This window comes from Kogia breviceps, chromosome 4 (genome assembly GCF_026419965.1).
Source record: "Kogia breviceps isolate mKogBre1 chromosome 4, mKogBre1 haplotype 1, whole genome shotgun sequence".
Taxonomy (NCBI): Eukaryota; Metazoa; Chordata; class Mammalia; order Artiodactyla; family Physeteridae; genus Kogia; species Kogia breviceps.
In genome coordinates, this window is record NC_081313.1 from 149,330,788 (window position 1) to 149,355,093 (window position 24,306).

At 40.6% G+C, this 24,306-nt stretch overlaps 2 protein-coding genes across 8 annotated transcripts in view; one reads left to right on the top strand and one right to left on the bottom strand.

Moving 5' to 3' along the window:
* The window catches only part of PGBD2 (piggyBac transposable element derived 2), a 31,989-nt gene extending 18,096 nt beyond the window's left edge, over positions 1-13,893 (top strand). For 2 of the 7 annotated variants that reach the window (XM_067032184.1, XM_067032185.1), the window contains exons 3-4: positions 8,065-8,128; positions 11,346-13,498. In XM_067032184.1, the coding sequence (XP_066888285.1) occupies positions 8,112-8,128; positions 11,346-13,104 (1,776 nt within the window). In that variant the 5' untranslated portion in view covers positions 8,065-8,111 and the 3' untranslated portion in view covers positions 13,105-13,498. Of the gene's footprint in view, positions 1-8,064; positions 8,129-11,223 lie in introns of all 7 variants that reach the window. The other 5 variants (XM_067032182.1, XM_067032183.1, XM_059061844.2 and 2 more) reach the window with 4 other exon arrangements.
* An 8,530-nt stretch (positions 13,894-22,423) lies between these two features.
* On the bottom strand, positions 22,424-23,709 carry LOC131755792 (olfactory receptor 2V1-like). Its single transcript, XM_059062404.2, is given in 2 exon segments — positions 22,424-22,609; positions 22,861-23,709. Coding segments are annotated over 2 exon segments (1,035 nt in total).
* Between the last annotated feature and the right edge of the window lie 597 nt (positions 23,710-24,306).

Below are 24,306 nucleotides of genomic sequence, written 5' to 3' on the forward strand. Positions count from 1 at the left end.
AAGATACTTGATACAATTTCAATTTTCTTAAATTTACCAAGGGTTGATTTGTGACCCAAGATATGATGTATCCTGGAGAATGTTCCATGAGCACTTGAGAAGAATGTGTATTCTGTTGTTTTTGAATGGAATGTCCTATAAATATCAATTAAGTCCATCTTGTTTAATGTATCATTTAAAGCTTTTGTTTCCTTATTTATTTTCTATTTGGATGATCTGTCCATTGGTGAAAGTGAGGTGTTAAAGTCCCCTACTATGAATGTGTTACTGTCGATTTCCCCTTTTATGGCTGTTAGTATTTGCCTTATGTATTGAGGTGCTCCTATGTTGGGTGCATAAATATTTACAATTGTTATATCTTCTTGGATCAATCCCTTGATCCTTATGTAGTGTCCTTCTTTGTCTCTTGTAATAGTCTTTATTTTAAAGTCTATTTTGTCTGCTATGAGAATTGCTACTAAAGCTTTCTTTTGGTTTCCATTTGCATGGAATATCTTTTTCCATCCCTTCACTTTCAGTCTATATGTGTCCCTAGGTCTGAAGTGGGTCTCTTGTAGACAGCATATATATGGGTCTTGCTTTTGTATCCATTCAGCCGGTTTGTGTCTTTTGGTGGGAGCATTTAGTCCATTTACATTTAAGATAATTATTGATTTGTATGTTCCTATTCCCATTTTCTTAATTGTTTTGGGTTTGTTATTGTAGGTCTTTTCCTTCTCTTGTGTTTCTTGCCTAGAAAAGTTCCTTTAGCATTTGTTGTAAAGCTGGTTTGGTGGTGCTGAACTCTCAGCTTTTGCTTGTCTGTAAAGGTTTTAATTTCTCCATCAAATCTGAATGAGATCCTTGCTGGGTAGAGTAATCTTGGATGTAGGTTTTTCTGCTTCATCACTTAAATATGTCCTGCCAGTCCCTTCTGGCTTGCAGAGTTTCTGCTGAAAGATCAGCTGTTAACCTTATGGGGATTCCCTTGTGTGTTATTTGTTGTTTTTCCCTTGCTGCTTTTAATATGTTTTCTTTGTATTTAATTTTTGATAGTTTGATTAATATGTGTCTTGGCGTGTTTCTCCTTGGATTTATCCTTTATGGGACTCTCTGTGCTTCCTGGACTTGATTAATAACTATTTCCTTTCCCATATTAGGGAAGTTTTCAACTATAACCTCTTCAAATATTTTCTCAGTCCCTTTCTTTTTCTCTTCTTCTTCTGGGATCCCTATAATTCACATGTTGGTGCATTTAATGTTGTCCCAGAGGTCTCTGAGACTGTCCTCAGTTCTTTTCATTCTTTTTGCTTTATTCTGCTCTGCAGTAGTTATTTCCATGATTTTATCTTCCAGGTCACTTATCCGTTCTTCTTCCTCAGTTTTTCTGCTATTGATCCCTTCTAGAGTATTTTAAATTTCATTTTTTGTGTTGTTCATCATTTCTTGTTTCCTCTTTAGTTCTTCTAAGTCCTTGTTAAATGTTTCTTGCATTTTGTCTATTCTATTTCCAAGATTTTGGATCATCTTTACTATCATTATTCTGAATTCTTCTTCAGGTAGACTGCCTATTTCCTCTTCATTTGTTAGGTCTGGTGGGTTTTTATCTTGCTCCTTCATCTGCTGTGTGTTTTTCTGTCTTCTCATTTTGCTTATCTTACTGTGTTTGGGGTCTCCTTTTTGCAGGCTGCAGGTTTGTAGTTCCCGTTGTTTTTGGTGTCTGTCCCCAGTGGCTAAAGTTGGTTCAGTGGGTTGTGTAGGTTTCCTGGTTGAGGGGACTAGTGCCTGTGTTCTGGTGGATGAGGCTGGATCTTGTCTTTCTGGTGGGCAGGTCCACGTCTGGTGGTGTGTTTTGGGGTGTCTGTGGCCTTATTATGATTTTAGGCAGCCTCTCTGCTAATGGGTGGGGTTGTGTTCCTGTCTTGCTAGTTGGTTGGCTTAGGGTGTGCAGCACTGTAGCTTGCTGGTCTTTGAGTTTAGCTGGGTGTTGGTGTTGAGATGGAGATCTCTGGGATATTTTTGCTGTTTGTTATTACGTGGAGCTGGGAGGTCTCTTGTGGACCAGTGTCCTGAAGTTGGCTCTCCCACCTCAGAGGCACAGCACTGACTCCTGGCTGCAGCAGCAAGAGTCTTTCATCCACACGGCTCAGAATAAAAGGGAGAAAAAGTAGAAAGAAAGAAAGAGGATAAAATGAAATAAAATAAAGTAAGATAAAATAAAGTTATTAAAATAAAAATAAAAAACAATTGTTAAGAAAAAAATTTTTTAAAGAAGTAAAAAACCAAAATAAACAAACAAAAAATGGACGGACAAAACCCAGGACAAATGGTGAAAGCAAAGCTATAGAGACAAAATCTCACCCAGAAGCATACACATACACACTCACAAAAAGGAAAAGGGGAAAAAATAATAAATCTTGCTCTCAAAGTCCACCTCCTCAATTTGGGATGATTCATTGTCTATTCCGGTATTCCACTGATGCAGGGTACATCAAGTTGAATGTGGAGATTAAATCTGCTGTTCCTGAGGCTGCTGGGAGAGATTTCCCTTTCTCTTTGTTCGCACAGCTCCCGGAGCTCAGCTTTGGTTTTGGCCCCACCTCTGCATGTAGGTCGCTGGAGGGCGTCTGTTCTTGATGACAGGACGGGGTTAAAGGAGCAGTTGATTCGACAGCTCTGGCTCACTCAGGCCGGGGTGAGGGAGGGGCACGGATTGCAGGGTGAGCCTGCGGTGGCAGAGGCCGGCGTGACATTGCACCAGCCTGAGGCGTGCCGTACGTTCCCCTGGGGAAGTTGTCCCTGGATCCCGGGACCCTGGCAGTGGCAGGCTGCACAGGCTCCGGGTGGGGCGGTGTGGATAGTGACCTGTGCTCGCACACAGGATTCTTGGTGGTGGCAGCAGCAGGCTTGGTGTCTCTTGCCCGTCTCTGGGGCCCATGCTGATAGCCACGGCTTGTGCCCGTCTCTGGAGCTTCTTTAAGTGGTGCTCTTAATCCCCTCTCCTCATCCACCAGGAAACAAAGAGGCAAGAAAAAGTCTCTTGTTTCTTTGGCAGCTCCAGACTTTTTCCCCCCCGGACTCCCTCCCAGCTAGCCAGCTAGCCGTGGTGCACTAACTAACCCCTTCAGGCTGTGTTCGCACCACCAGTCCTCTTCCTGGGATCCGACCGAAGCCCGAGCCTCAGCTCCCAGTCCCACCTGCCCCAGCGGGTGAGCAGACAAGCCTCTAGGGCTGGTGAGTGCTGGTCGGCACCGATCCTCTGTGCGGGAATCTCTCCGCTTTGCCCTCCGCACCCCTGTTGCTGTGCTCTCCTCTGCACTTCTGAAGCTTCCCCCCTCCGCCACCTGCAGTTGCCGCCCGTGAAGGGGCTTCTAGTGTGTGGAAGCCTTTCCTCCTTCACAGCTCCCTTCCACTGGTGCAGGTCCCATCCCTCTTCTTTTGTCTCTGTTTATTCTTTTTTCTTTTGTCCTACTCAGGTACGTGGGGAATTTCTTGCCTTTTGAGAGGTCTGAGGTCTTCTGCCAGCGTTCAATGGGTGTTCTGTAGGAGTTGTTCCACGTGTAGATGTATTTCTGATGTATCTGTGGGGAGGAAGGTGATCTCCGCATCTTACTCTTCCGCCATCTTCCCGGAGCCTCTAAGAGTTGATATTTTTAATAGTCCAGTGTTCAGTCCTTTTTTTCTTCCTTCACAACTCTGGTGTTGAACTCCTCTAGTGAATTTTTCATTTCAGCTTTGTTTATATATTGTTTGCCTGATTTCCTTTAGTTCTTTGTCCATGTTTTCCATTTACTTGCAGCATATTTAAGATGATTATTTTAAAGGCTTTGTCTAGTAAGTCTGATGTCTAGGTTTCCTCAGAGTTGGTTCTATCAGCATTAAATGAGCCACATTTTCTTGTTTCTTTTTGTACCTTGTGATTTTTTTGCTAAAAATTGAACATTTTTCTAATATGATGTAGTTCTGGAAATTAGACTCCTTGAATTCCCCAGGGTTTGCTTTTTTGAATTTTTTGAAGGCCATTGTAGTTCATTTGTTTTGGGACTTTTCCAGACTATTTCTGGAAAGACTATATGTTGTCATGTGTGATCACTGAAGACTCTGTTCCTATAGGTTGTGTTCAGCTAATCTTTTGACAGAGAATTCCATGAATCTCAGGAGCTGAAACAAACAAAAAACACACAAAAAACCCAAAAAAGACCATCTACCTCTCCTCGTCTTTACATATTTGCTCTTTGCTGGGACACTCCTTCATCACTTAGTTAGGATGCTCTTAATCTTGGGATTAGCCCAAGGTAAAAGTTTAAGGTCTTCTCAGGAGTTTTCTGAGCGTGTGTCTTGGGCTTGCATGTGGCTTTCTTAAATTCCTCCGTATACGTGGAAGCTTTTGAATGTCCTGTATTTCCAAATAGCCTTAAATGGTCTGTTATGTATCTTTACCTACAGTCTCTTGCTCCAGACGTCTGTGGATTTGTATTCTGCCTCACAGCTTTTTCTGCCACACCGGTGTTTTAGGTATCCTTAAGACATGTTAGAGCAGAAATACACAATAATTTGCAATCAGGTTTGCTCTTTCTCCCTTTAGTTTGAGGGGGAAACTGGGAATTGGGCTTCTGGCTACTCAGTTTGGGAAGGATTGATATTAATTCTTTAAATGTTTGGTAAAATTCACCTTGAATCCATATGGTTCTGGGCTTTTCTTTGTTAGGAGGTTTTGGGTACTGATTCAGTTTCCTTACTAGTAACTGGTTCGTTCACTTTTTCTCTTTTTTCTTCATTCAGTCTTGGTATATTTTTTGTTTCTAAGAATTATCCATTTCTTCTACATTGTCCAGTGTGTTGGCAGATAAATGTTTCTACTACCCTCTATGATCCTTTGTATTTTTTTTTACTTTTTATTTTATACTTGAGTATAGCTGATTAACAATGTGATAGTTTCAGGTGCACAGATCCTTTGTATTTCTGTGGTATCAGTTCTAATGTCTCCTCTTTGATTTATAATTTTGTTGGTTTGGTTTTTTTTTTCTTGGATAGTTTAGCTAAAGGTTTGTCAATTTTGTTTATCTTTTCAAAGAACAAACTCTTAGTTTTGTTAATCTTTTCTCATTTTTTTCGTCTCTCCTTTAGTTATTTCTGCTCTAATCTTTATTGTTCTTTCCTTCTGCTAACTTTAAGCTTAGTTTGTTCTTTTTTCTAGTTCCTTGAGGTGTAAAGTTGGATTATTAGAGATAGTTCTCTTTTCTTTCTGTATGTGTTTATGGCTATAAACTTCCCTCTTGAACTGCTTTTGCTAACATCCCCTGTTTTTGTATATTGTGTTTCCATTTTTGTTTCAAGATACTTTTTTATTTTCCTTTTAATTCTTCTTTGCTACATTGGTTGTTCAGGAGAATTATTTTTATGCATTCTTGAGTTTTTCAATTTTCCTCCTGTTACTGGTTTCTAGCTTTATACCACTGTGTTCAGGAAAGATACTTAGTATGATTTTGGTCTTGTTGAATTTGCTAAGACTTTTTTGGTGGCCTAACATGTAACATCCCAGTAAATGTTCTATGTGTGCTTAAGAAGAATGTATATTTTTCTATTGTTGAATAGAATATTCTGTATATGTCTTTTATGTGCGCTTGGTCTATGGTGGCATTCAAGTCTGATGTTTCCTTATTGATTCTTTGAATGATCTACCATTGTTGAGAGTGGGGTATTAAAGTCCCCCACTATTATCTTATTGCTGTTTATTTCTCCTTTTTGTTCTCTTAGTATTTGGTTTATATTTTTAGGTGCTCAAATATTTAGTGCTTAAATATTTGCAGTTGTTATGTTTTTTGATGGATAGTTGTTTTTCATTACATAATTATCTTATATTCTTGTTTCCATTTCAGTAAAGTTCATTTCGACTGATATAAGTTTAGCTACCCCTGTTTTTTTTTTTTTTTGGTCACTATTTGCTTGAAATATCTTTTTCCATCCTTTTACACTCAGCATATTTGTATATTTAAAAAGGTCAAGTGAGTATCTTGTCAGTAGCATATCACTGGATCTTATTTTTTTATCCATTAAGCCATTCCATGGTTTTTGGTTAGATAATTTAATGAATCTACATTTAAAGAAATTATCGATAGGTAAGGACTAACTATTTTCATTTTGTTCATCGTTTTCTGTTTTATAAATCCTTTGTTTCTTTTATTCCTGTTGTGTTCTTTTATGATTTGATGAATTATTGTATCATTATGCCTTGACTTGTTTATTATATTCTTTCGTGTAACTACAATAAGTTTTTCTTTTGTGTTTGCCATGAGGTTTACATAAAATAATCTTGAAATGATAACACCCTATTTTAAACTGGTAACACCTTAACTTCTATAACATTTCTAAACTTTGCTCTTTTACTTCTCCCCCTCACATTTTAGATTATTGATGCTACAGTTTACATACTTTTTATAGTATATATCTAATAACAGATTATTGTAGTTATAGTTGTTTTAAAATGTTTTTTTTCCCTTTTTAAAAAAATCGGGGTATAGTTGTTTTACAATGTTGTGTTAGTTTCTACTGTACAGTAAAACAAAGTAGAGTTCCTTGTGCTATACAGCAGGTTCTTATTAGTTATATACTTTATACATATTAGTGTATATATGTCAATCCCAATCTCCCAATTCATCCCACCCCCCACTGCCCTCCCCCCACTCTCCCCCCTTGGTGTCCATACATTTGTTCTCTACCTCTGTGTCTCTATTTCTGCCTTGCAAACCAGTTCATCGGTACCATTTTTCTAGATTCTACATATATGCATTAACTTTTAACTTTAAATCTAGAGTTGTTAGTGAATTATACACCCCTATTACCTGACTGACTTTATACCACTACCAATGAGTTTTACACTATCTTCATATTATTTTATGATATAATTAGTGCCCTTTTACTTCTACTTGAAGAATTCCTTTTAGCATTTTTTTTAAAGCAGGTCTTGTGGTATGAACACCCTCAGCTTTTGTTTGCTTGTTAAAGTCTTTATGTCTTCTTCAATTTTGAAGGACAGCTTGCTGGGAATAACATTCTTAGTTGATAGTTTTTTCTTTCTACATTTTCAATATATCATCCCATTCTCTCCTGGTCTAAAAAGTTTCTGTTGAAAAATCTGCTACTAGTCTTATAGGGATTCCCCTGTATGTAATTTCTCTCTCTTGCTGCTTTCCAAATTCTTTCTTTGTCTTAGACTTTTGACAATTTAATTATAATGTGTCTTGGTGTAGCCCTATTTGAGTTCAACCTATTTGGGGTCCTTTGGGCCTTCTGCCTACTACAGATTTGTTGGAAGTTTGAGGTAGTTAGAAGTATCCACCTTCCTTTAAGTTTCTGTGTTTTCTACAAGAAAGGTTTCCCTCTGTGGTCATTAATATACTTTATAAGTTTTGGTTTTGGGAATTAATACTTAATACATCTAGGACTTCACTATCTAATATAGTAGCCACCATCCACATGTGACTATTTAAATTTGAATTACTTAAAATTACATAAAATTAAAAATTCAGTTTCTCAGTCACACTAGCCATATATCCAGTGCTTAATACCCATATGCGACTCATGGCTACCAAATTGGACAGCACTGATATAAAATCTTTCTATCATGTGGCAAGTTCTATTGGTAGTGCTGATGTAGGACAGTAGTCTTCAACCAGGGGAGATTTTACCTCCTACTCTCCCCACCAGAGGACGTTTATCTAGAAACCTTTTTGTTTTTCACAACTAGTGGGGTAGTTGTTCTATTGGTAGATGGAGGCCTGGGATGCTGTTAAACATCACATAATTCATAGGACAGCCCCCCACAAGAAACAAAATGCCAATAGTTCTGCCTATGGGAAACCCTGCTCTAGAATGTATTTTGTTGTGAGGTGTGAGATGGGGGAGCTTGTTCTTTTTCCCTCTGACTAGCCAGTCAACTACACATCATTTCCTGTGTGTACTTGATCCATTTCCCTCTGGTTGATAGTGAATCTTGAGATTTTTTTCCCTTAAATGGTAGAGAAGGTCCTGTTCCTTTGCTAATTAAGATATGATTTCTTAAAACTGACTTCTGTTGTCTTACAGATTCTTAGACTCTGCAAGTAAAGACAACCTCATGTTCACAGTATACCATGGCTTCATCATCAAGGTAGGAGTAATGTTTGATGAAAGGCTTTATGCAAGTATAGTTGACTGTTGAACACATGGGGATTAGGGGTGCTGACTCTGCGGATTTGAAAATCTGTGTATAACTTTATAATTGGGCCCTCTGCACTGGCGGTTCCAACCAACTGAGGATCATGTAGTAGTACTCCAGGATGTATCTACCAAAAAAAGTCTATGTATAAGTGGACTCATAGTTCAAACCCATGTTATTCAAGGCTAACTGTATTTACTTCTCTGCTTTTGAAAGACCAAGTCTATAACATTTTCAGTTCTCAGTCCTGCTGGCCACCCTAAGCACTTGGTGTCTATGAAGCTCCAAGGAGGGAGAGGAGAGATGAAGATTGCAGACAACACAAGGCAGACAAAGGAGTGTGTATGGTACAGTACGGGGGCAGCTGTGTAGCTCTAGTTCTGCACTTGATCTAAAAACGTGATTTACTTTCCTTATCTTTCAAGACACAAGATGGTTGTCTGTGGGGCTGCATCAGTTCCTGCAGGCTTTCTCACTCCAAGGGTTTGAACAGGTATGCACAGAGGTGTTTGAGGGCCTGTGGGTGAGCAGCAGTTTGAGTGGTGAGACTAGCAGAGATTGTGGCTGGGCAGGCCTAGATCTGCTTCTGTAGACCAGGGGAGGTCAGGGGAGGCATGAAGATGGCTGTTACCCTTTGAGAACATGTCTTAGTTCGAGGTCCATGGAAAGGAAGAGCTTCAGGTTTCCTCTCCCTTTCTGGCTGGCCATGGAGAGCTTGAGGCATACCTCATCTCCCCAGAGGTCAGACCTCTTGTACTCTAGCCTCCAGCAGGGGTGGCTGGTGGAGTCAGTGTCCTGGAAGTGAGGTTGGAGTGAATCTCTAATGCAGCTTAAACTCCAAAGCCTAAGAGTAAGCAGAGAAATAGCCTTTGTGGTAAAGCCTGCATCCTCCCTCTGGCACATGGCTTTTCTCATGCAGAGGCCAAGGCATAGGGCAGCAGCAGCGCCCACCTTCCCAAGTCCAGTCTGTTCTCATAGCCAGAGTAATGTATTTGACCCCTCACTGTCCTGCTCCATCCCCTCAGGGGCTTCCTGTGATAACTGAATACAACTGGAAGTCCTGATCAGGACCTCTGGAACCCTGTGGGGCCTTGTCCCTGGACCCAGCCACCTCTGCTCTACTCTCCTCCCCTCACTACATCTGCAGTGTCACTAACCTCCTTGCTGTTCATAGATATCAAGTCCCTTCAACCACAGGGCCTTGCACCCGTACCTACAGTTCTTTCTCTCCCTCTGGGACACCCAGTCTCCAACTGTCTGCAAGCCTCACTCCTTCACCTCTCTAGGCCATCTGCCCTGTGAGCCTTCCCTCATCATATGTCTAAAGTAGCACCCCCAGCCCTATTCCTTTGCTGCACTCTCTGTCCCTTACTCAGGATGGTCCTCATCGCTACCTGGTGCCGTCCTGCATAGCTACGTGTTTGTTGATGTGTCATCTGTCTCCTCCATTTGGAAACAAGTGCTACGCAGGTCAGGGAGTGGAGTGTGCCCACTGCCAGCCCCTGGGCAGCACCTGCTTGTGGTTGGTGCCCACTAAATACAAATGTCTATTATGTTTGGTTCCTACATGCACAGGGAGAGTTAGAATAGCAGGGGTTTCCATGTTTCCAAATCTGTTTAGCAGCTAGTATGCAGTAGGATATCAGATGTTGAGGGAGCTTTGTGAAAATCTGTCTGAATCTGTTTAGGTCCTGAATTTGGGTAGTGAGAGTTCAAGTAGGGAGAGTTTGAGAATTTAGGAAGTGAGGAAACATATATGCCAAGTGAATAAGAAAAAGGGAAGAGACAGATAAGGCAGAAGCATGAAAGCAGAGCTGCTAGGGCCACTGAGTCAGGGGACATCGGTGGATATCACTTCAGCAGCCGAGCCTTCCCATTGACAGTTACTGTTAACCAGGTGATAACAGTGGCACCTGGATTAATCACTAGAGGGGATCCTCTATTCAGACACTTTATTTAAGAAGGAAAGGAAGACCCTGAGAAAGTCATAATTCTAAAAGAGTCATGTACCAAAATGTTCATTGCATCTTTATTTACAATAGCCAGGAGATGGAAGCAACCTAAGTGTCCATCATCAGATGAATGGATAAAGAAGATGTGGCACATATATACAATGGAATATTACTCAGCCATAAAAAGAAACGAAATTGAGTTATTTGTAGTGAGGTGGATCGATCTAGAGTCTGTCATACAGAGTGAAGTAAGTCAGAAAGAGAAAGACAAATACCGTATGCTAACACATATATATGGAATCTTAGGGAAAAAAATGTCATGAAGAACCTAGGGGTAACATGGGAATAATAAAGACAGACCTACTAGAGAATGGATTTGAGGATATGGGGAGGGGGAAGGGTAAGCTGTGACAAAGTGAGAGAGTGGCATGGACATATATACACTACCAAACGTAAAATAGATAGCTAGTGGGAGGCTGCCGCATAGCACAGGGAGATCAGCTTGGTGCTTTGTGACCAGCTGGAGGGGTGGGATGGGGAGGGTGGGAGGGAGGGAGATGCAAGAGGGAAGAGATGTGGGAACATATGTGTGTGTATAACTGATTCACTTTGTTGTGGAGCAGGGGCTAGCACACCATTGTAAAGCAATTATACTCCAATAAAGATGTAAAAAAAAAAGAAAAATAAAAAAAATAAAGCAAAAGGAGAACAAGGATGGGAAGAGGAAATGGTGATATGAAACAAGTGAACAGAATGTGTGCCCGGGGTCCTGTAAGAGAACCCAAGAAGGCTTAAACGTTACAGCAGTACATAAGTAGAAGAGTACCAAAGCTCCATCCTTTGATTTTTATGTGCCATGAGCTAATGTTTAATGATTACCACCTTTGTATTACCCAAGTGATAACATGAAAATTATTAAATGTTCTTTCTGTTGAGCACTAAAAAAAAAAAAAAAAAAAAAAAAAGAGGAAGGAAGGGAAGTATGGAGTACCTCTTTAGAATGTCTCCCTTCATTAAAATACTTCTGCGCTTAGATGAGTAATTTGAGTTTGTCTGGAAAATTCACTTATCTGGCACTATGCCTTATGGTGTTAGGTCCAAGATGCTGTTGCAGTGCGAGTGCCCTCCTCTTGGGCAATGCTTTAGTGGAGTTTTCTGCTGAAGCACTGGCTTTCCTGCATGGCCTCTCTTCATTCTGTTTCCTGTCATCGCAGCAGCCTCACTACCGGGAGAAGAACCGGCTCAAAGCTGAAGTCCATGAAGTTGCTTGAGGTTCTGAATGCTCTGGAGGAGGAGGAATCTGGCCAGAGTAGGGAGGAGATCTTCATTGCACCGCCCAACAATGCTTCAGGGGACTTCACTGATGAGGACTCAGGTGATGAAGATGGCCGGCGAGGAACCCACCTGCCTGGCAATGTGCTGCATGCGTTTGTTGTGCCTGAGGACTCTGGCACCGGGGAGGAGGATGATGACCTGCAGCTGCAGCCAGCCATGAAGAAGCAAAAGGCAGTAGTGGAACCTCAGCATGTTTGGACCAAAAGAGATATCTGCCCGGACTTCACCAGTTGGACAGCATCAGATCCTCATATGGAGGATCTCAAAAGCCAGGAACTGAGTCCTGTAGGCCTCTTTGAATTGTTTTTTGATGAAGGAACAATTAATTTTATTGTTAATGAAACCAATCGTTATGCTTGGCAGAAGAATGTCAACCTGGGTCTCACAGCCCAGGAATTGAAGTGTGTTTTGGGCATTTTGATTTTAAGTGGGTATATCTCCTATCCAAGGAGAAGGATGTTTTGGGAAACATCCCCTGATTCACATCATCATCTTGTGGCTGATGCAATTAGAAGGGACAGATTTGAACTGATCTTCTCATACCTGCATTTTGCAGATAACAATGAGCTTGATGAAAGTGATAGGTTTGCCAAGGTGAGGCCTCTCATTGTCCGCATGAACTACAATTTCCAGAAGCATGCACCCTTGGAAGAGTTCTACAGCTTTGGCGAGTCTATGTGTGAGTACTTTGGACACCGGGGGTCCAAGCATCTGTCTGCGGGGAAACCTGTGCGGCTGGGCTACAAGATCTGGTGTGGGACGACCAGCAGGGGCTATTTGGTGTGGTTCGAGCCCTCACAGGGCACACTGTTCACTAAGCCAGACAGGGGCCTGGACCTAGGAGGCAGTATGGTGGTGAAATTTGTGGATGCACTTCAGACACGTGGGTGTCTGCCATACCACATATTTTTTGACAAGGTTTTTACAAGTGTCAAATTGATGTCCATTTTACGGAAGAAAGGAGTGAAGGCCACAGGAACTGTTCGTGAGTACAGAACTGAACGATGTCCCCTTAAAGATCCCAAAGAACTGAAGAGAATGAAGAGGGGTTCGTTTGATTACAAAGTTGATGAGAGTGAGGAGATCATCGTGTGCCGCTGGCATGATAGCAGTGTGGTCAACATCTGCTCCAACGCTGTGGGCATAGAGCCAGCGGGGCTGACCAACCATCACTCGGGAGCAGCCAAGACGCAGGCCCAGGTTCATCAGCCATCCCTGCTGAGGCTGTACCAGGAGAAGGTTGGGGGTGTCGGCCGCATGGACCAGAACATCGCCAAATACAAAGTGAAGATCCGGGGTATGAAGTGGTACTCGAGTTTCATTGGCTATGTTATTGACGCTGCTCTTAACAATGCATGGCAGCTGCACAGGATATGCTGCCATGATGCCCAGGTGGACCTCCTGGCCTTCCGGAGATACGTGGCCTGCGTGTACCTAGAGAGCAACGCGGATACATCATCCCAAGGGAGGCGAAGCAGGCGGCTGGAAACCGAGAGCCGCTTTGATATGATTGGGCACTGGATCATCCACCAGGACAAGAGGACCCGGTGTGCCCTGTGCCACTCACAGACCAACACCCGCTGTGAGAAGTGCCAGAAGGGCGTCCATGCCAAGTGCTTCAGGGCGTACCACATCCGGTAATGCATCCTGGGCAGAGGGAGCCCCCTGGATGTTTGGTTTGTTATGAGATGTTTACAGCTAATTACATATAGCATTGGGGGCATTTGTGTGTTGTGTTGACAAAAAGAGACCTGAATCCCTGATTTGGTTTTGTATTTTTCCTCGTCTTCATTACAGTTATCTTTTTATCATCTTCTGTTGTGCCTACATGTGATATAAATTAATATTTATGTTAGTAATCATAAATGTTTGTAAATATACATTTTATACTGTTATTTATTTCAACTTATGGCCCTTTTTTTATTCAAATAAAAATCTTGCTTTGGGGTATAGCTGTCCTGATAAGGAGACTTGAACGTAACCAAAAACTTTAGAGAAACTTTCGTGAACAGCAGAAAGATTTTACAGTGTATGCTCTCAGTTATAATCTAAGATATAGGCAATATTGTATCAATATGATGAAAGATATCTTAATCATATTTATTTCACTTTAATCTAATGCTAACAAACTGTCCAGGGATAGATAATCTGCCATATATTTATCCAGCTGACTAGATTTGTAGAGTTTGTATTTTCTTGATGAAAAATATTTTTCTAATACACATATCCATGTGGAATCCATTTTTATAACTAGTGGGAAGTAGGGAGTTTATTCCCCAAAATGGATGGTTAGCATCATATTAATATTAAAAGTTATATATATATTTCCCCAATGATTTAAATTGTACCTTTAAAAATTCCTGAACTTTGGGGGAAAATACTGAAACAAAGAAAAAAGTTTATGTTGGAAAGCCTAGTGGAATATAATCCAAAAGAATAAAAGAAATACATATAAAAATTTGGATTTAATCAAAAATCTAAGAGAGCATGTTGAATATCTTTATTTGGTAAAGAACTTTCTACAACAGCACAGATAAAAAAGGAACACATCAATATATTTGACCATATAAAACTGTAAAATTGACATTCATTATTAAAGGTAAAATGCAAAGAAATTGAGAAAATATGTTACAGATTATTCCATTTGTAATAATATCCTCAGTGCAAAAAGATCTCGTAAACATATAGGTGACAAGCGTAAAATGTGCAATGTTATATAAAATAACAAATGATGGAAGATGAAAAATGAACATTGAAGATACATAAGAGGCAATAAACTGCAAAGGTAAGTAATTACTAGATATCCTTTTTTTTTTTTTTTGTGGTTCGTGGGCCTCTCACTGTTGTGGCCTCTCCCGTTGTGGAGCACAGGCTCTGGACGCACAGGCTCAGTGGCCATGGCTCACGGGCCTAGCCGCTCCGTGGCATGTGGGATCTTCCCGGACCGGGGCACGAACCCGTGTCCCATGCATCGGCAGGCGGGCTCTCAACCACTGTGCCACCAGGGAAGCCTTAGATATCCTTTTTTGAAACAAATGAATTTATTTGTACGTAATTACTGTTGGTATGGGTATAGAAATGTGACAAACTCATGTAGTACCAGAGGGAGTGTAAATCTATACACTCTTTCTGAAGGCAATTTATCAGGTCCATCCAAATTCTTAAAAATTGTTCATACCCATAGAAAAGGAAATGTTTGGTCCGTTGTGATGTGAATACATAAATAAAAGGGGCAGATCCTCCCTTCAGTATAATCCCAATTATAAATATAGAAGGAAGAATGGAAATAAAATACTGCTATTTGGCAAACACCACAGCAGTAATTTTGCAGGCAAGAACTATCAGTGGATGCTAAACTTAGGAGGGCAAAGCATTTCCTCACAAGATGTCCAGGGGGAATAAACAGAAACTGCTTAGTGGAGAAATCAGGCACACCACCACAACCAAGCAGTCAAAGTTAATACCACCAGTATTGAGATAGAGACATCATGTGTCCTACGCCACTCTCTGCAAGTATGGTAGGTACACTGTGATACTGCTGCCCAGAATGTATAGCCTGAATTCTAAATCATGAGAAAACATGAGACAAACGCAAACTGAGGGACATTCCACAAAACAGTTGGTGAATACCTTTTGAAAGTGTTGAGGCTGTAAAAGACAATGAGGATCTGTCCACGATTAGATGAGACCAAGGAAGTATAACAAATGTGATGTGTGATACTCGCCAGGTTCCACAAAAAAGCTTTCAAAAAGAACATTAGTGGGACAATTGGTGGAACTTGAATAAGATCCGTAGTTATACTGCTTTATAAATATTAATTTCCTGGCTTTGACAGCTGTACTGTGGTTATGCAGGATGTCAGCATCTGGGGAAGATTGGTAAAAGGGAGCTATCTGTACTCCTGGAACTGTTTTGTAGGTTTGAAATACTTTCAGAGTGAACGTTTAAAAATGTTTATACCTTTGGTGCATTATTTCCATCTTTAGAAATCTAGCCTGGACACTTTAAAACATTTGTCTTAAGGAGAAGTTTGTTCATCAAATTCTACTTTTCAGTTTTCATCTCTTGCATCATGATGATCCTGAAATATTAACCAGGTATTTTTTACCTTACTGATGGTCCAAATCAATTAATTGAAGGGTTGTGAAAACAGTTTGTGAAGCTTCCAGAAGCTACAGAATGGCCAATTGTGATTCCTCTCTTAAGAGCTAAAGGAAGTATTTACACTTAGACAGATGTTTGTTCGCAGGTTGTAATTGATGTAGGATTGATGTAAGAGCATGTGTAATTGATGGAGAAGCATGTGCAGTCTATCCCAGGCCACTAAATGATGCCAAAACTAACACAGTAGAAGACTGTGTAGACAATATCAAGTATCACAACTGGCAGTCAAGACCAGGTGACATTCCTTGTTGGCATATTCCCAAAGGAAGACTTTAAGGTACAAAATGAAACTATGGTCTGTCACCAGTCCCACAATTGGGGAAGCACTTGAACAGATTGTCTACCTTGTCTACTCTAGTACTGCAGAACCATTCATTAATCTTTTAACTAGAAAGGATATGAAAGTTGTCCTGGTTATTCTGGATGACATTTCAAAATTCTTCTAGTTGTTGAGAAACTAGACAAAATTCAAAACAAAACAAAACAAAACTTAGTACACCAAACTGTGGAAGCATGCACAACATTGAAACTTTTCAAATGAACCATGAAAATGATTTTGTCTACAAGACTTCATTGATTGCCAGGCTATTATGCCTTTTAAAAAAAAAGTGGTAAAACACATAACAAAATTTATCATCTTTACCATTTTTAAGTGTATATAGTTCAGTAGTGTTAATTATGTTCACATTGTTGTGCAAAAGAATTTCTCATCTTGCAAAAGTGGAACCTCTGTACCAATTGAACAATAAGTCATTTTCCCTCTTCCTTCAGGAAGCGTGTAACCAATAAGTCTCCCATTCGTTGTGGTGGACCTCAGTTTGTATGTTGGGACTTGCCTTCAGCATTCAGTCAGGCAGCATACAGTTTCATTCAGCCTTCACTTCCAGCTTGTGTTGAGCCTCCACGTTAACCAAAAGTGAGTGCTTAGGACTTCTTAGGTCATTCCTGAGCAAGCACACATCTCTGGGAGTATGCACAATCCTATGAAAGCACATGGCCTTCAAGAATCCCAGAAGTATGTGAGAGCTTTTCAGAGTCTGCTATAGACATCTCATTCCCCATGTTTTCTTTTTCTTTTTTTTTTTTTTTTGTGGTACGGGGCCTCTCACTGTTGTGGTCTCTCCTGTTGCGGAGCACAGGCTCCGGACGCGCAGGCTCAGTGGCCATGGCTCACGGGCCTAGCCGCTCCGTGGCATGTGGGATCTTCCCGGACCGGGGCACGAACCGGTGTCCCCTGCATCGGCAGGCAGATTCTCAACCACTGCGCCACCAGGGAAGCCCCCCATGTTTTCTTTTTAAGCTTTTTGGTTAGCCAGTTTTTACCCAGTTATTATGTGTTGCTTTTGGCAGTCATGATGTTCCAACAATTGCCTTTGATTGTTTTTACCAAATGCCCCTGGGGCCTCTTTGTACTGGATGAGTGCTGAGTCAGATCAAATATATATGGTCTTGCTAGCGGGGTCTTCCAGGGAATCAACAAACAGATTACATGATAATTCCCTGGGGATTGGTCTTTGAAGGAAATCCAGTGCCGTCGCACCCCTCTAGTTACTGCCCTGCTCCTGTTTTTCACCACTGCAGGTGTTGGTTTTCAAGGTTATAGCAAAACAGGAGAAGGGACAGTAAGAAATGACAAGTCAACAGGCCATAAAACTCACTGATTTAGTTTCATTTTTTTTCCTCAAGTAAATGCTCCCCAGATTGCCTTTGTTTGATTTTCAGAATTCTGAAAAAGTTGATTCTGGAAAAATGTCCAGTGTTTTAATTGCTTTTATGGATATAAAATTTATTTTCATAAGTCCTTACTCTGCCATTTTTGCTAACATTATCTTTGAAAAGGTGTCTTTGCTGCATATAGAACTCTAGGTTTTTCTTTCTATACTCTAAGGATATCTACCTATTGTCTCCTGGCTTGTATTTTTTTTTTTTTTTTTTTTTTGGTGGTACGCGGGCCTCTCACTGTTGTGGCCTCTCCCGCTGCGGAGCACAGGCTCCGGACGCACAGGCTCAGTAACCATGGTTCACGGGCCCAGCCGCTCCGCGGCACGCGGGATCCTCCCGGACCAGGACACGAACCTGTGTCCCCTGCATCGGCAGGCGGACTGTCAACCACTGTGCCACCAGGGAAGCCCATTGCATTGTTTTTTGAGGTCTCTTGTAATTCTTATTCTCTTGGTTCTGTACAAAATGTGTCTTTTTCTCTCCAGGTGCTTTAAGACTGTCTCTTTATCACTGATTTTCAGCAATTTTATTATGCTGTACCTTGTAGTTTTCTTCATATTTCTTTCTGTTGCTTGGAGTTATTTGAGCTTCTTGGTTATGTAGGTTCATAGTTTTCATCAAATGTTTTGTTTAAACGTCATGGTACTCTTCATAACTGTCCTTTTTTCTTGAATGATAGATGAGGGGTGTTGGTGTGGGGGTGAATATAGCATCAAAGGGAAAAGGATGTTGTTTTTCTCTCTGTAGATGGGTGATCTCTCAGATTTAACAGTGACTGGACAAGAGTAGGGGCTCAGCACTTGGGGGGAGTACTTGTGAGGACTGGGGAGGGTAAGTTATAAAAGAAACACAAAACCTGAAATCCAAAAACTTTCTAGTAGGGTATCTTCAGAAGTGAATTTTAGGAGGGCAGTGATTTCACAGAAGAAATGAAGAATTTCCTTCAAGGCACAGGTAGAGAGAGTGATGTGTTGGCAAATTAGCTCTCCAAAAAAAAAAGAAAGAAAGAAAGAAAGAAAGAAAAATCCCAAGACAAAACACACAAAAAGCCTTGGTTGGTAATGTTTATCAGTTCCTGTGGTCTAAATACTTCCACCATGGCCATTTGTAAGTTACCAATGGTAACAATCAACTTGCAAAATTATTTAAAATTTAACAGCTCTTGTGAGTCAGTATAAGCCAGCTCCAGAGCACTGGTAGTGGAATATATGGCACCAACCATAAGTTTTAGGAAAAACAAGCCACTTCTAACGTAGCTCTCAGCAGGTATTTCACCCAGACCCTTGGAAGGGTGACAGCCATAGATCGGTCAGAAGACACAGAAGTCAAGAGGAAACATTTAGCAAATAAGATGTCATTGAACAACAAAAGCCCTTTTGTGAGTGCTTCATATTCTTTAGAAGCTGGGGGCTGTTTGGAGGATGGCATTGGATGACTCTAGGGCAGGGAAGAAGGTGCAGATTGCATGAAGGAGAATCAGGACTGTGTTTCCAGTGACAGAAGCAACGTGGAAAGAAGGTGAGTGGAAGTGAGGTAGCAAAGACGCCCTTAGAGAATAGTTCTGGAAAAGGAAGTCCTGTGTTAACTTTTATTCCCTTTCCTCATGTTTTAGCCTCAGTTGATTTCACCTGAAAAATTACGGGAAGGAAAACCAGAGTGTGAGTTTTTTATAATTTTTTGCAAAGCTTTTCTATTTTGTTAATACAGACTTTTTACTTCTGACTCTACTTATTAGGTATGTGCAGACGTGTCAACATTTTGAATGTGTGGAAGATTCCAATTCACTTATTGGTATTAAATAGCTACTTTGGTGAACACAGAAACCTAGGATTGAGAGACTGTATTCTTGCCTGGATTACCCTAAGAATGTAATATTCTTGCACAATGCCTGGTTCACCCCAAGAACATAATAACATCTTTGATCTTAGTGAGAATGGTCCAGAAATGACCCAGGAGGGTCAGGTGCTCTGATAAGCAAACATAGGGATGAACTGAGTTGACAGTGCAGAAAACAGTCTACATTTGGGTTCATCCTTGGTGGGTGACTGTGCAAAATTACCAGCTATGACAGCAACTTGGCGGCGCTGTCACTGTAATTCAGGTGGCTTTGGTTTGCACTATTGTTGCTGGTGTCATATGGATTAAATCTGAGAAATTACAGTGTCAAATCTGTAGAATAAAGTCATCTAGACATTAAATTAATGGAAATATATCTGCAGCCTCCCTACTTGCCTTCTTTCAGTCTCTCTGTCTCTCTGTTTCCCTCATTCTGAATCTTTGGCATTCGTTCTAGTTTTAAATTAATTCTTTGGTTCAAATTCTTTCTCACATTGATGGGTTTGGTTTCCCCATCTAAAATTTGTGTCATTGCATCTCTAGCATTGTATGAAATCTTCGAAATAAAGGATGCTGCAAGAAAAATTGGGGAGAACATAATGGTCACTCACAGAAAGGTCCTGTCCACAGGTGAGGAGGAGGAGGATGCTGTTTATCCTCCTTCCCTGAGATGATTCTGTATGTGGTTCACTGTATGTGGGCAGCTGTAGCTGGAGTCATTCAGGCTTGGAGCACCATATATATATATAAATGCTGCATTAGAAAGTTAGCTCTTAGCATTTATATTGCTTAGTGAGAACAGAGGGGGAGGGAGGATAGTTAAATCATAATAAAAATGGCTAATGTGGTGGAATCTAAATCATGAAGAGGAAAAAAAGATTCAAATAAGGGAACTGAGATTGTTGTGCTAGATCAATTATTTAGAATTTAGGAATGACTTTACTATATTCAGTAATTCAATTTGGTTTGATAGTGAGGATGCTGGTCATCTAATTGTTCATTTCAGAGGAAAAGGGCAATAAGGGACCAGTGGCAATTTCAGTCATCTGCAAAGAGTAATGTTTGTTTCATTGAGGATTAAGTTTATTTTAGAAACTTAATACTTTCCCCTCCAAAGAAATTCCAATCTGAGAAAAGAGAAAAGTTGGTTTCCCATTCTGCCTTACCCCTATTCTGTCACAGGTCTTTTCTTAGTCTTTTGTATCTTTTGAGGCATCTCATTTCTTTTCAGAACTTTATGGAATGAAATTGCACTAGATAACTATCTTCCCTCTTCAGACATTTCTAGACAAAGGTTTCCAATTAGATCAGAAAGAAGTGGTTCCTAATATGTATAAAATAGATAACTAACGAGAACCTGCTGTATATAGCACAGGGAACTCTAATTCACTGTATAGTAGAAACTAATACAACATTGTAAAACAACTATACCCCAATTAAAAAAAAAAAAAAGAAGTGGTTTCTGCCACATGGCTTTGTTCTCCATGGAGAGAGATTTTGACAGGGCAATGGACTTTTCAGGGGCACTGGGGCTGCTCTCTCTTTTTCTTAACTGCTTTGGTTATGCATACCATTTACCAGAAGCCTGCTGATAAGGGGTGTGACATTGGCAATAGTGAGCAAACAGATGAGAGCTTTGCCTAGGGATTTCCTTTTCCCAGTCTTTCTCTTTTATTCTCTTAAAAAAAGTCAGTATACTAAAACTTCATTTTGTTCTTCCATGGACGAAGAGGGTACTTATAGAACTTTGGACATTTATAAGCCACTCCCTCTCGTGTCACTTAGTGTAATAATGTAATGGTTATATCATAAAGACAACTAAAGTACAGCTTTATTGTCAGAAGTAGATAGGCTCAAACATGACAACTGATACCTGAATAAATGTTTATGGGCTGAAGCACGTGTCCTTGCTCAATCACTGTCAAAAATTTCTGGTTTATACCTTTCCCTTAACCCTCCCTGCTCTACATCTTGATTGGCACATACATTTCTTCTTGTGCAAATAATTTATGTTAATCACTTATATGAAGAATGTCCTAAAACTTTGTTACTTATCCATTTTGTAGATCAAAACAAACATTTCTTCCATATAATCCTCAACATATTTTGTATTTAAAAATAAATCTTTTTTTCCCAGAGATTTAGGGATAATTTATGGATACACCTTCTAATTCCTAGACCTTGGTTTTTTTCGTAGTCCAGGTAGGTTTCTTATTTCTCACTTTTCCTTCTGTATTTTAAATGACTTGTGTCTATAAATAGTTTTCCATTGTGCTAATTCAGTCACCCAACCAAGTCAATTAAAATGTGATGGATGTACTAGTAAATTACTAAATCCATTAGGTTCAACTGCAGTCCATTTATATTCATACTGTCAGATGTTAGGACAGTAATATTTCCACATTTATAGATTCAGCTACATTTGCTCTATTTTCCCCTCTGCTGAAATGTGAATGTTTATTTCTATTACATTACATGGCAGAAAGTCACTAGAAAGGTAAAAAATTCAAATTCATTTTATGATATAAAGTTGTAGATAGCTGTCCATTATATATTCTTAAAAATAAAGAGTTAATATAGATTATTTTTGCTAATGGGGAAAACTTCATGAAATAATTAAAATGTTAGGTAGAACAAAAATAGAGTAATTAAAAATTTTTTATTTTACTTTATTTTTGTTGAACTATAGTTGATTTACAATATTGTGTTTCAGGTGTACAACAGAGTGATTCACTATATTTTTTTTCAAAAAATATATATTTTTCAGATTCTTTTCCATTATGGGTTATTACAAGATTAAAATAGAGTAATTTAATTGGATTTTTGTTTGGGTCTATAATTTAGTCCTTTCATTTTAAAGATTTTTTTTTTTTTTTTTTTTTTTTGTGGTACGCGGTCCTCTCACTGTTGTGGCCTCTCCCGTTGTGGATCACAGGCTCCGGACGTACAGGCTCAGCCGCCATGGCTCACGGGCCCAGCCGCTCCGCGGCATATGGGATCCTCCCGGACTGGGGCACGAACCCATGTCCCCTGCATCGGCAGCCGGACTCTCAACCACTGCGCCACCAGGGAAGCCCCATTTTAAAGATTTGACACCAAGAACTCAACTCAGTTTTTATTTTCATTTAAGGGTCTTTTGGAAGCTGGAGCATTTCTGTACTTTCAGTCATGGTTGGCCTCTTTCAAAGACTGAAATAGATTCATATTTCCTTTGTAGTTGAATAAAACATCATTGATTCAGTTCTCTTGGTGAAACTTCATCATCATTACCATCACTACCTCTACCACTTCAACTACCACCACTCCAATTACATCATTTACTACCACTGTCACCACTACCAGCACCAACACCACCCTTATCACCACCACAATCACTGCCACCACTACCACCATCATCATCATCAGTCCTGGAGTACCTAACTCCTGGAGGTTCACAATTTGAGAATGTGGGCCTAAAATTCTCAAGGCAGCATGAAGAAGATAAACACATTTCACCAATTTTATGTATATATGAACTGAATCCATGGAGTCAGTGGTCCCTTTGCAATTTCAAGTACAAAAAGACTAGAGTTGAAATGGAATCTAAGCAATGCTGTTTTAGAGTGAAATAGAGCTAGCAATTAATGTCCATCATATATTTGTATCTAATTTGAGGTTAGGCAGCATCCCAACACCTTTTTCAAAGTACACACCACCTCCTTGTTCCTCAGACTGTATATGAGGGGGTTCATCATAGGAGTGAGGATGGCACCAAGCATAGAAAGAACCTGGTCCAGCTTGGGACTGTGGTAAGAACTAGGTCTCATGTAGACCAGCATGGCTGGACCAAAGTAGAGAATCACCACAGTCAGGTGGGAGGAACAGGTGGCCAGGGCTTAGTTTCTACCCCCAGGGGTGTTCATGCGGAGGACAGCAAGGAAGATGAGAGCATAAGAGGACAGGATGAAGGACAAGGGGCTGAAGAGCACCATGATGGTGGTTGTCACCACAGCCTTCTCATAGGCAGAGTCGTCTACACAGGCCAATTTTAGAATGGCCATGACCTCACAGAGGAAATGGGAAATCTCTCTGGAACCACAGATGGGGAAATGCATGGTGTAGGCCGTGTGTGCAAGTGATGTAAGGGTGCCCCCAACCCAGGAGATGGCAGCCATCTGCAGACAGACCTTCTGGCTCCTGATGAGGGCATATCTCAGAGAGTTGCAGATGGCCACATACTGGTCATAGGACATGCGGGTGATGTGGATGCACTGAGCAATTCCTAGAGTCAGGAAGAAGAAGATCTGAGTCCCACAGGCCACTTGTGATAGGTTTCTCCTCCCAGAGAAGAAGTCAGTTGCTATCTTGGGCACTGTGCTAGAGATTAATGTCATGTCCATGAGAGCCAGTTGGCTGAGCAGGAAGAACATGGGTGTGTGGAGGTGTGAATCCACCCAGATCAGGAGAATAAGGATGGAGTTTGTGGTGAGAGCCACAGTGTAGATCAGGAGGATGGCAGAAACAAGGAAGTTGACGTGTTTCATACCAGGGAAGAGGCCCAAGAGGATGAAATCTGTATTTGGAGACTCTGCTTTTATCCATGTTTCTGCCTTGTTAGAATTAATCAACCCTGGAGAAAAGCCAGAGGTGTAGAACTCATGAAGATTTATTGGATTCTGTTCCTAAGCTCTTTCCTTTTTAATCCTTATTAAAGTATCAGCAGACTATGATACTTATGCAAATGACAGATTTTAGCCAATTTCTTGGTTAAGTAGGCTCTCTCAAGTCCTCACCTATCTCCTTTACTCACAGAGCAAATTGCCACCACCTGGAACAGTTAACGTTCAGCCTACATCTAGTACGTAGTAGTAGGTCAGACCCAATACTACCATCTCTCCTCCTTCCCACCTCATTGCTCAGAGACTTCTTTCCCCCCTCCTCTTTATGCAGTCTCACTCCCCTACTTGAACCTTTGAAAAGTTTATGACATTTGTTCCACCCTCACACGTTTTTTTCCATCCTACTCTGTGCCAGACACTATGCTAAGTCTCAGACAAAGATGAATAAAGTATAATTTCTGATGCCAAAGACCTTTAGCCTTATTGAAGAAGGTGACCAGTGAAAAGTACATATGAAAAATA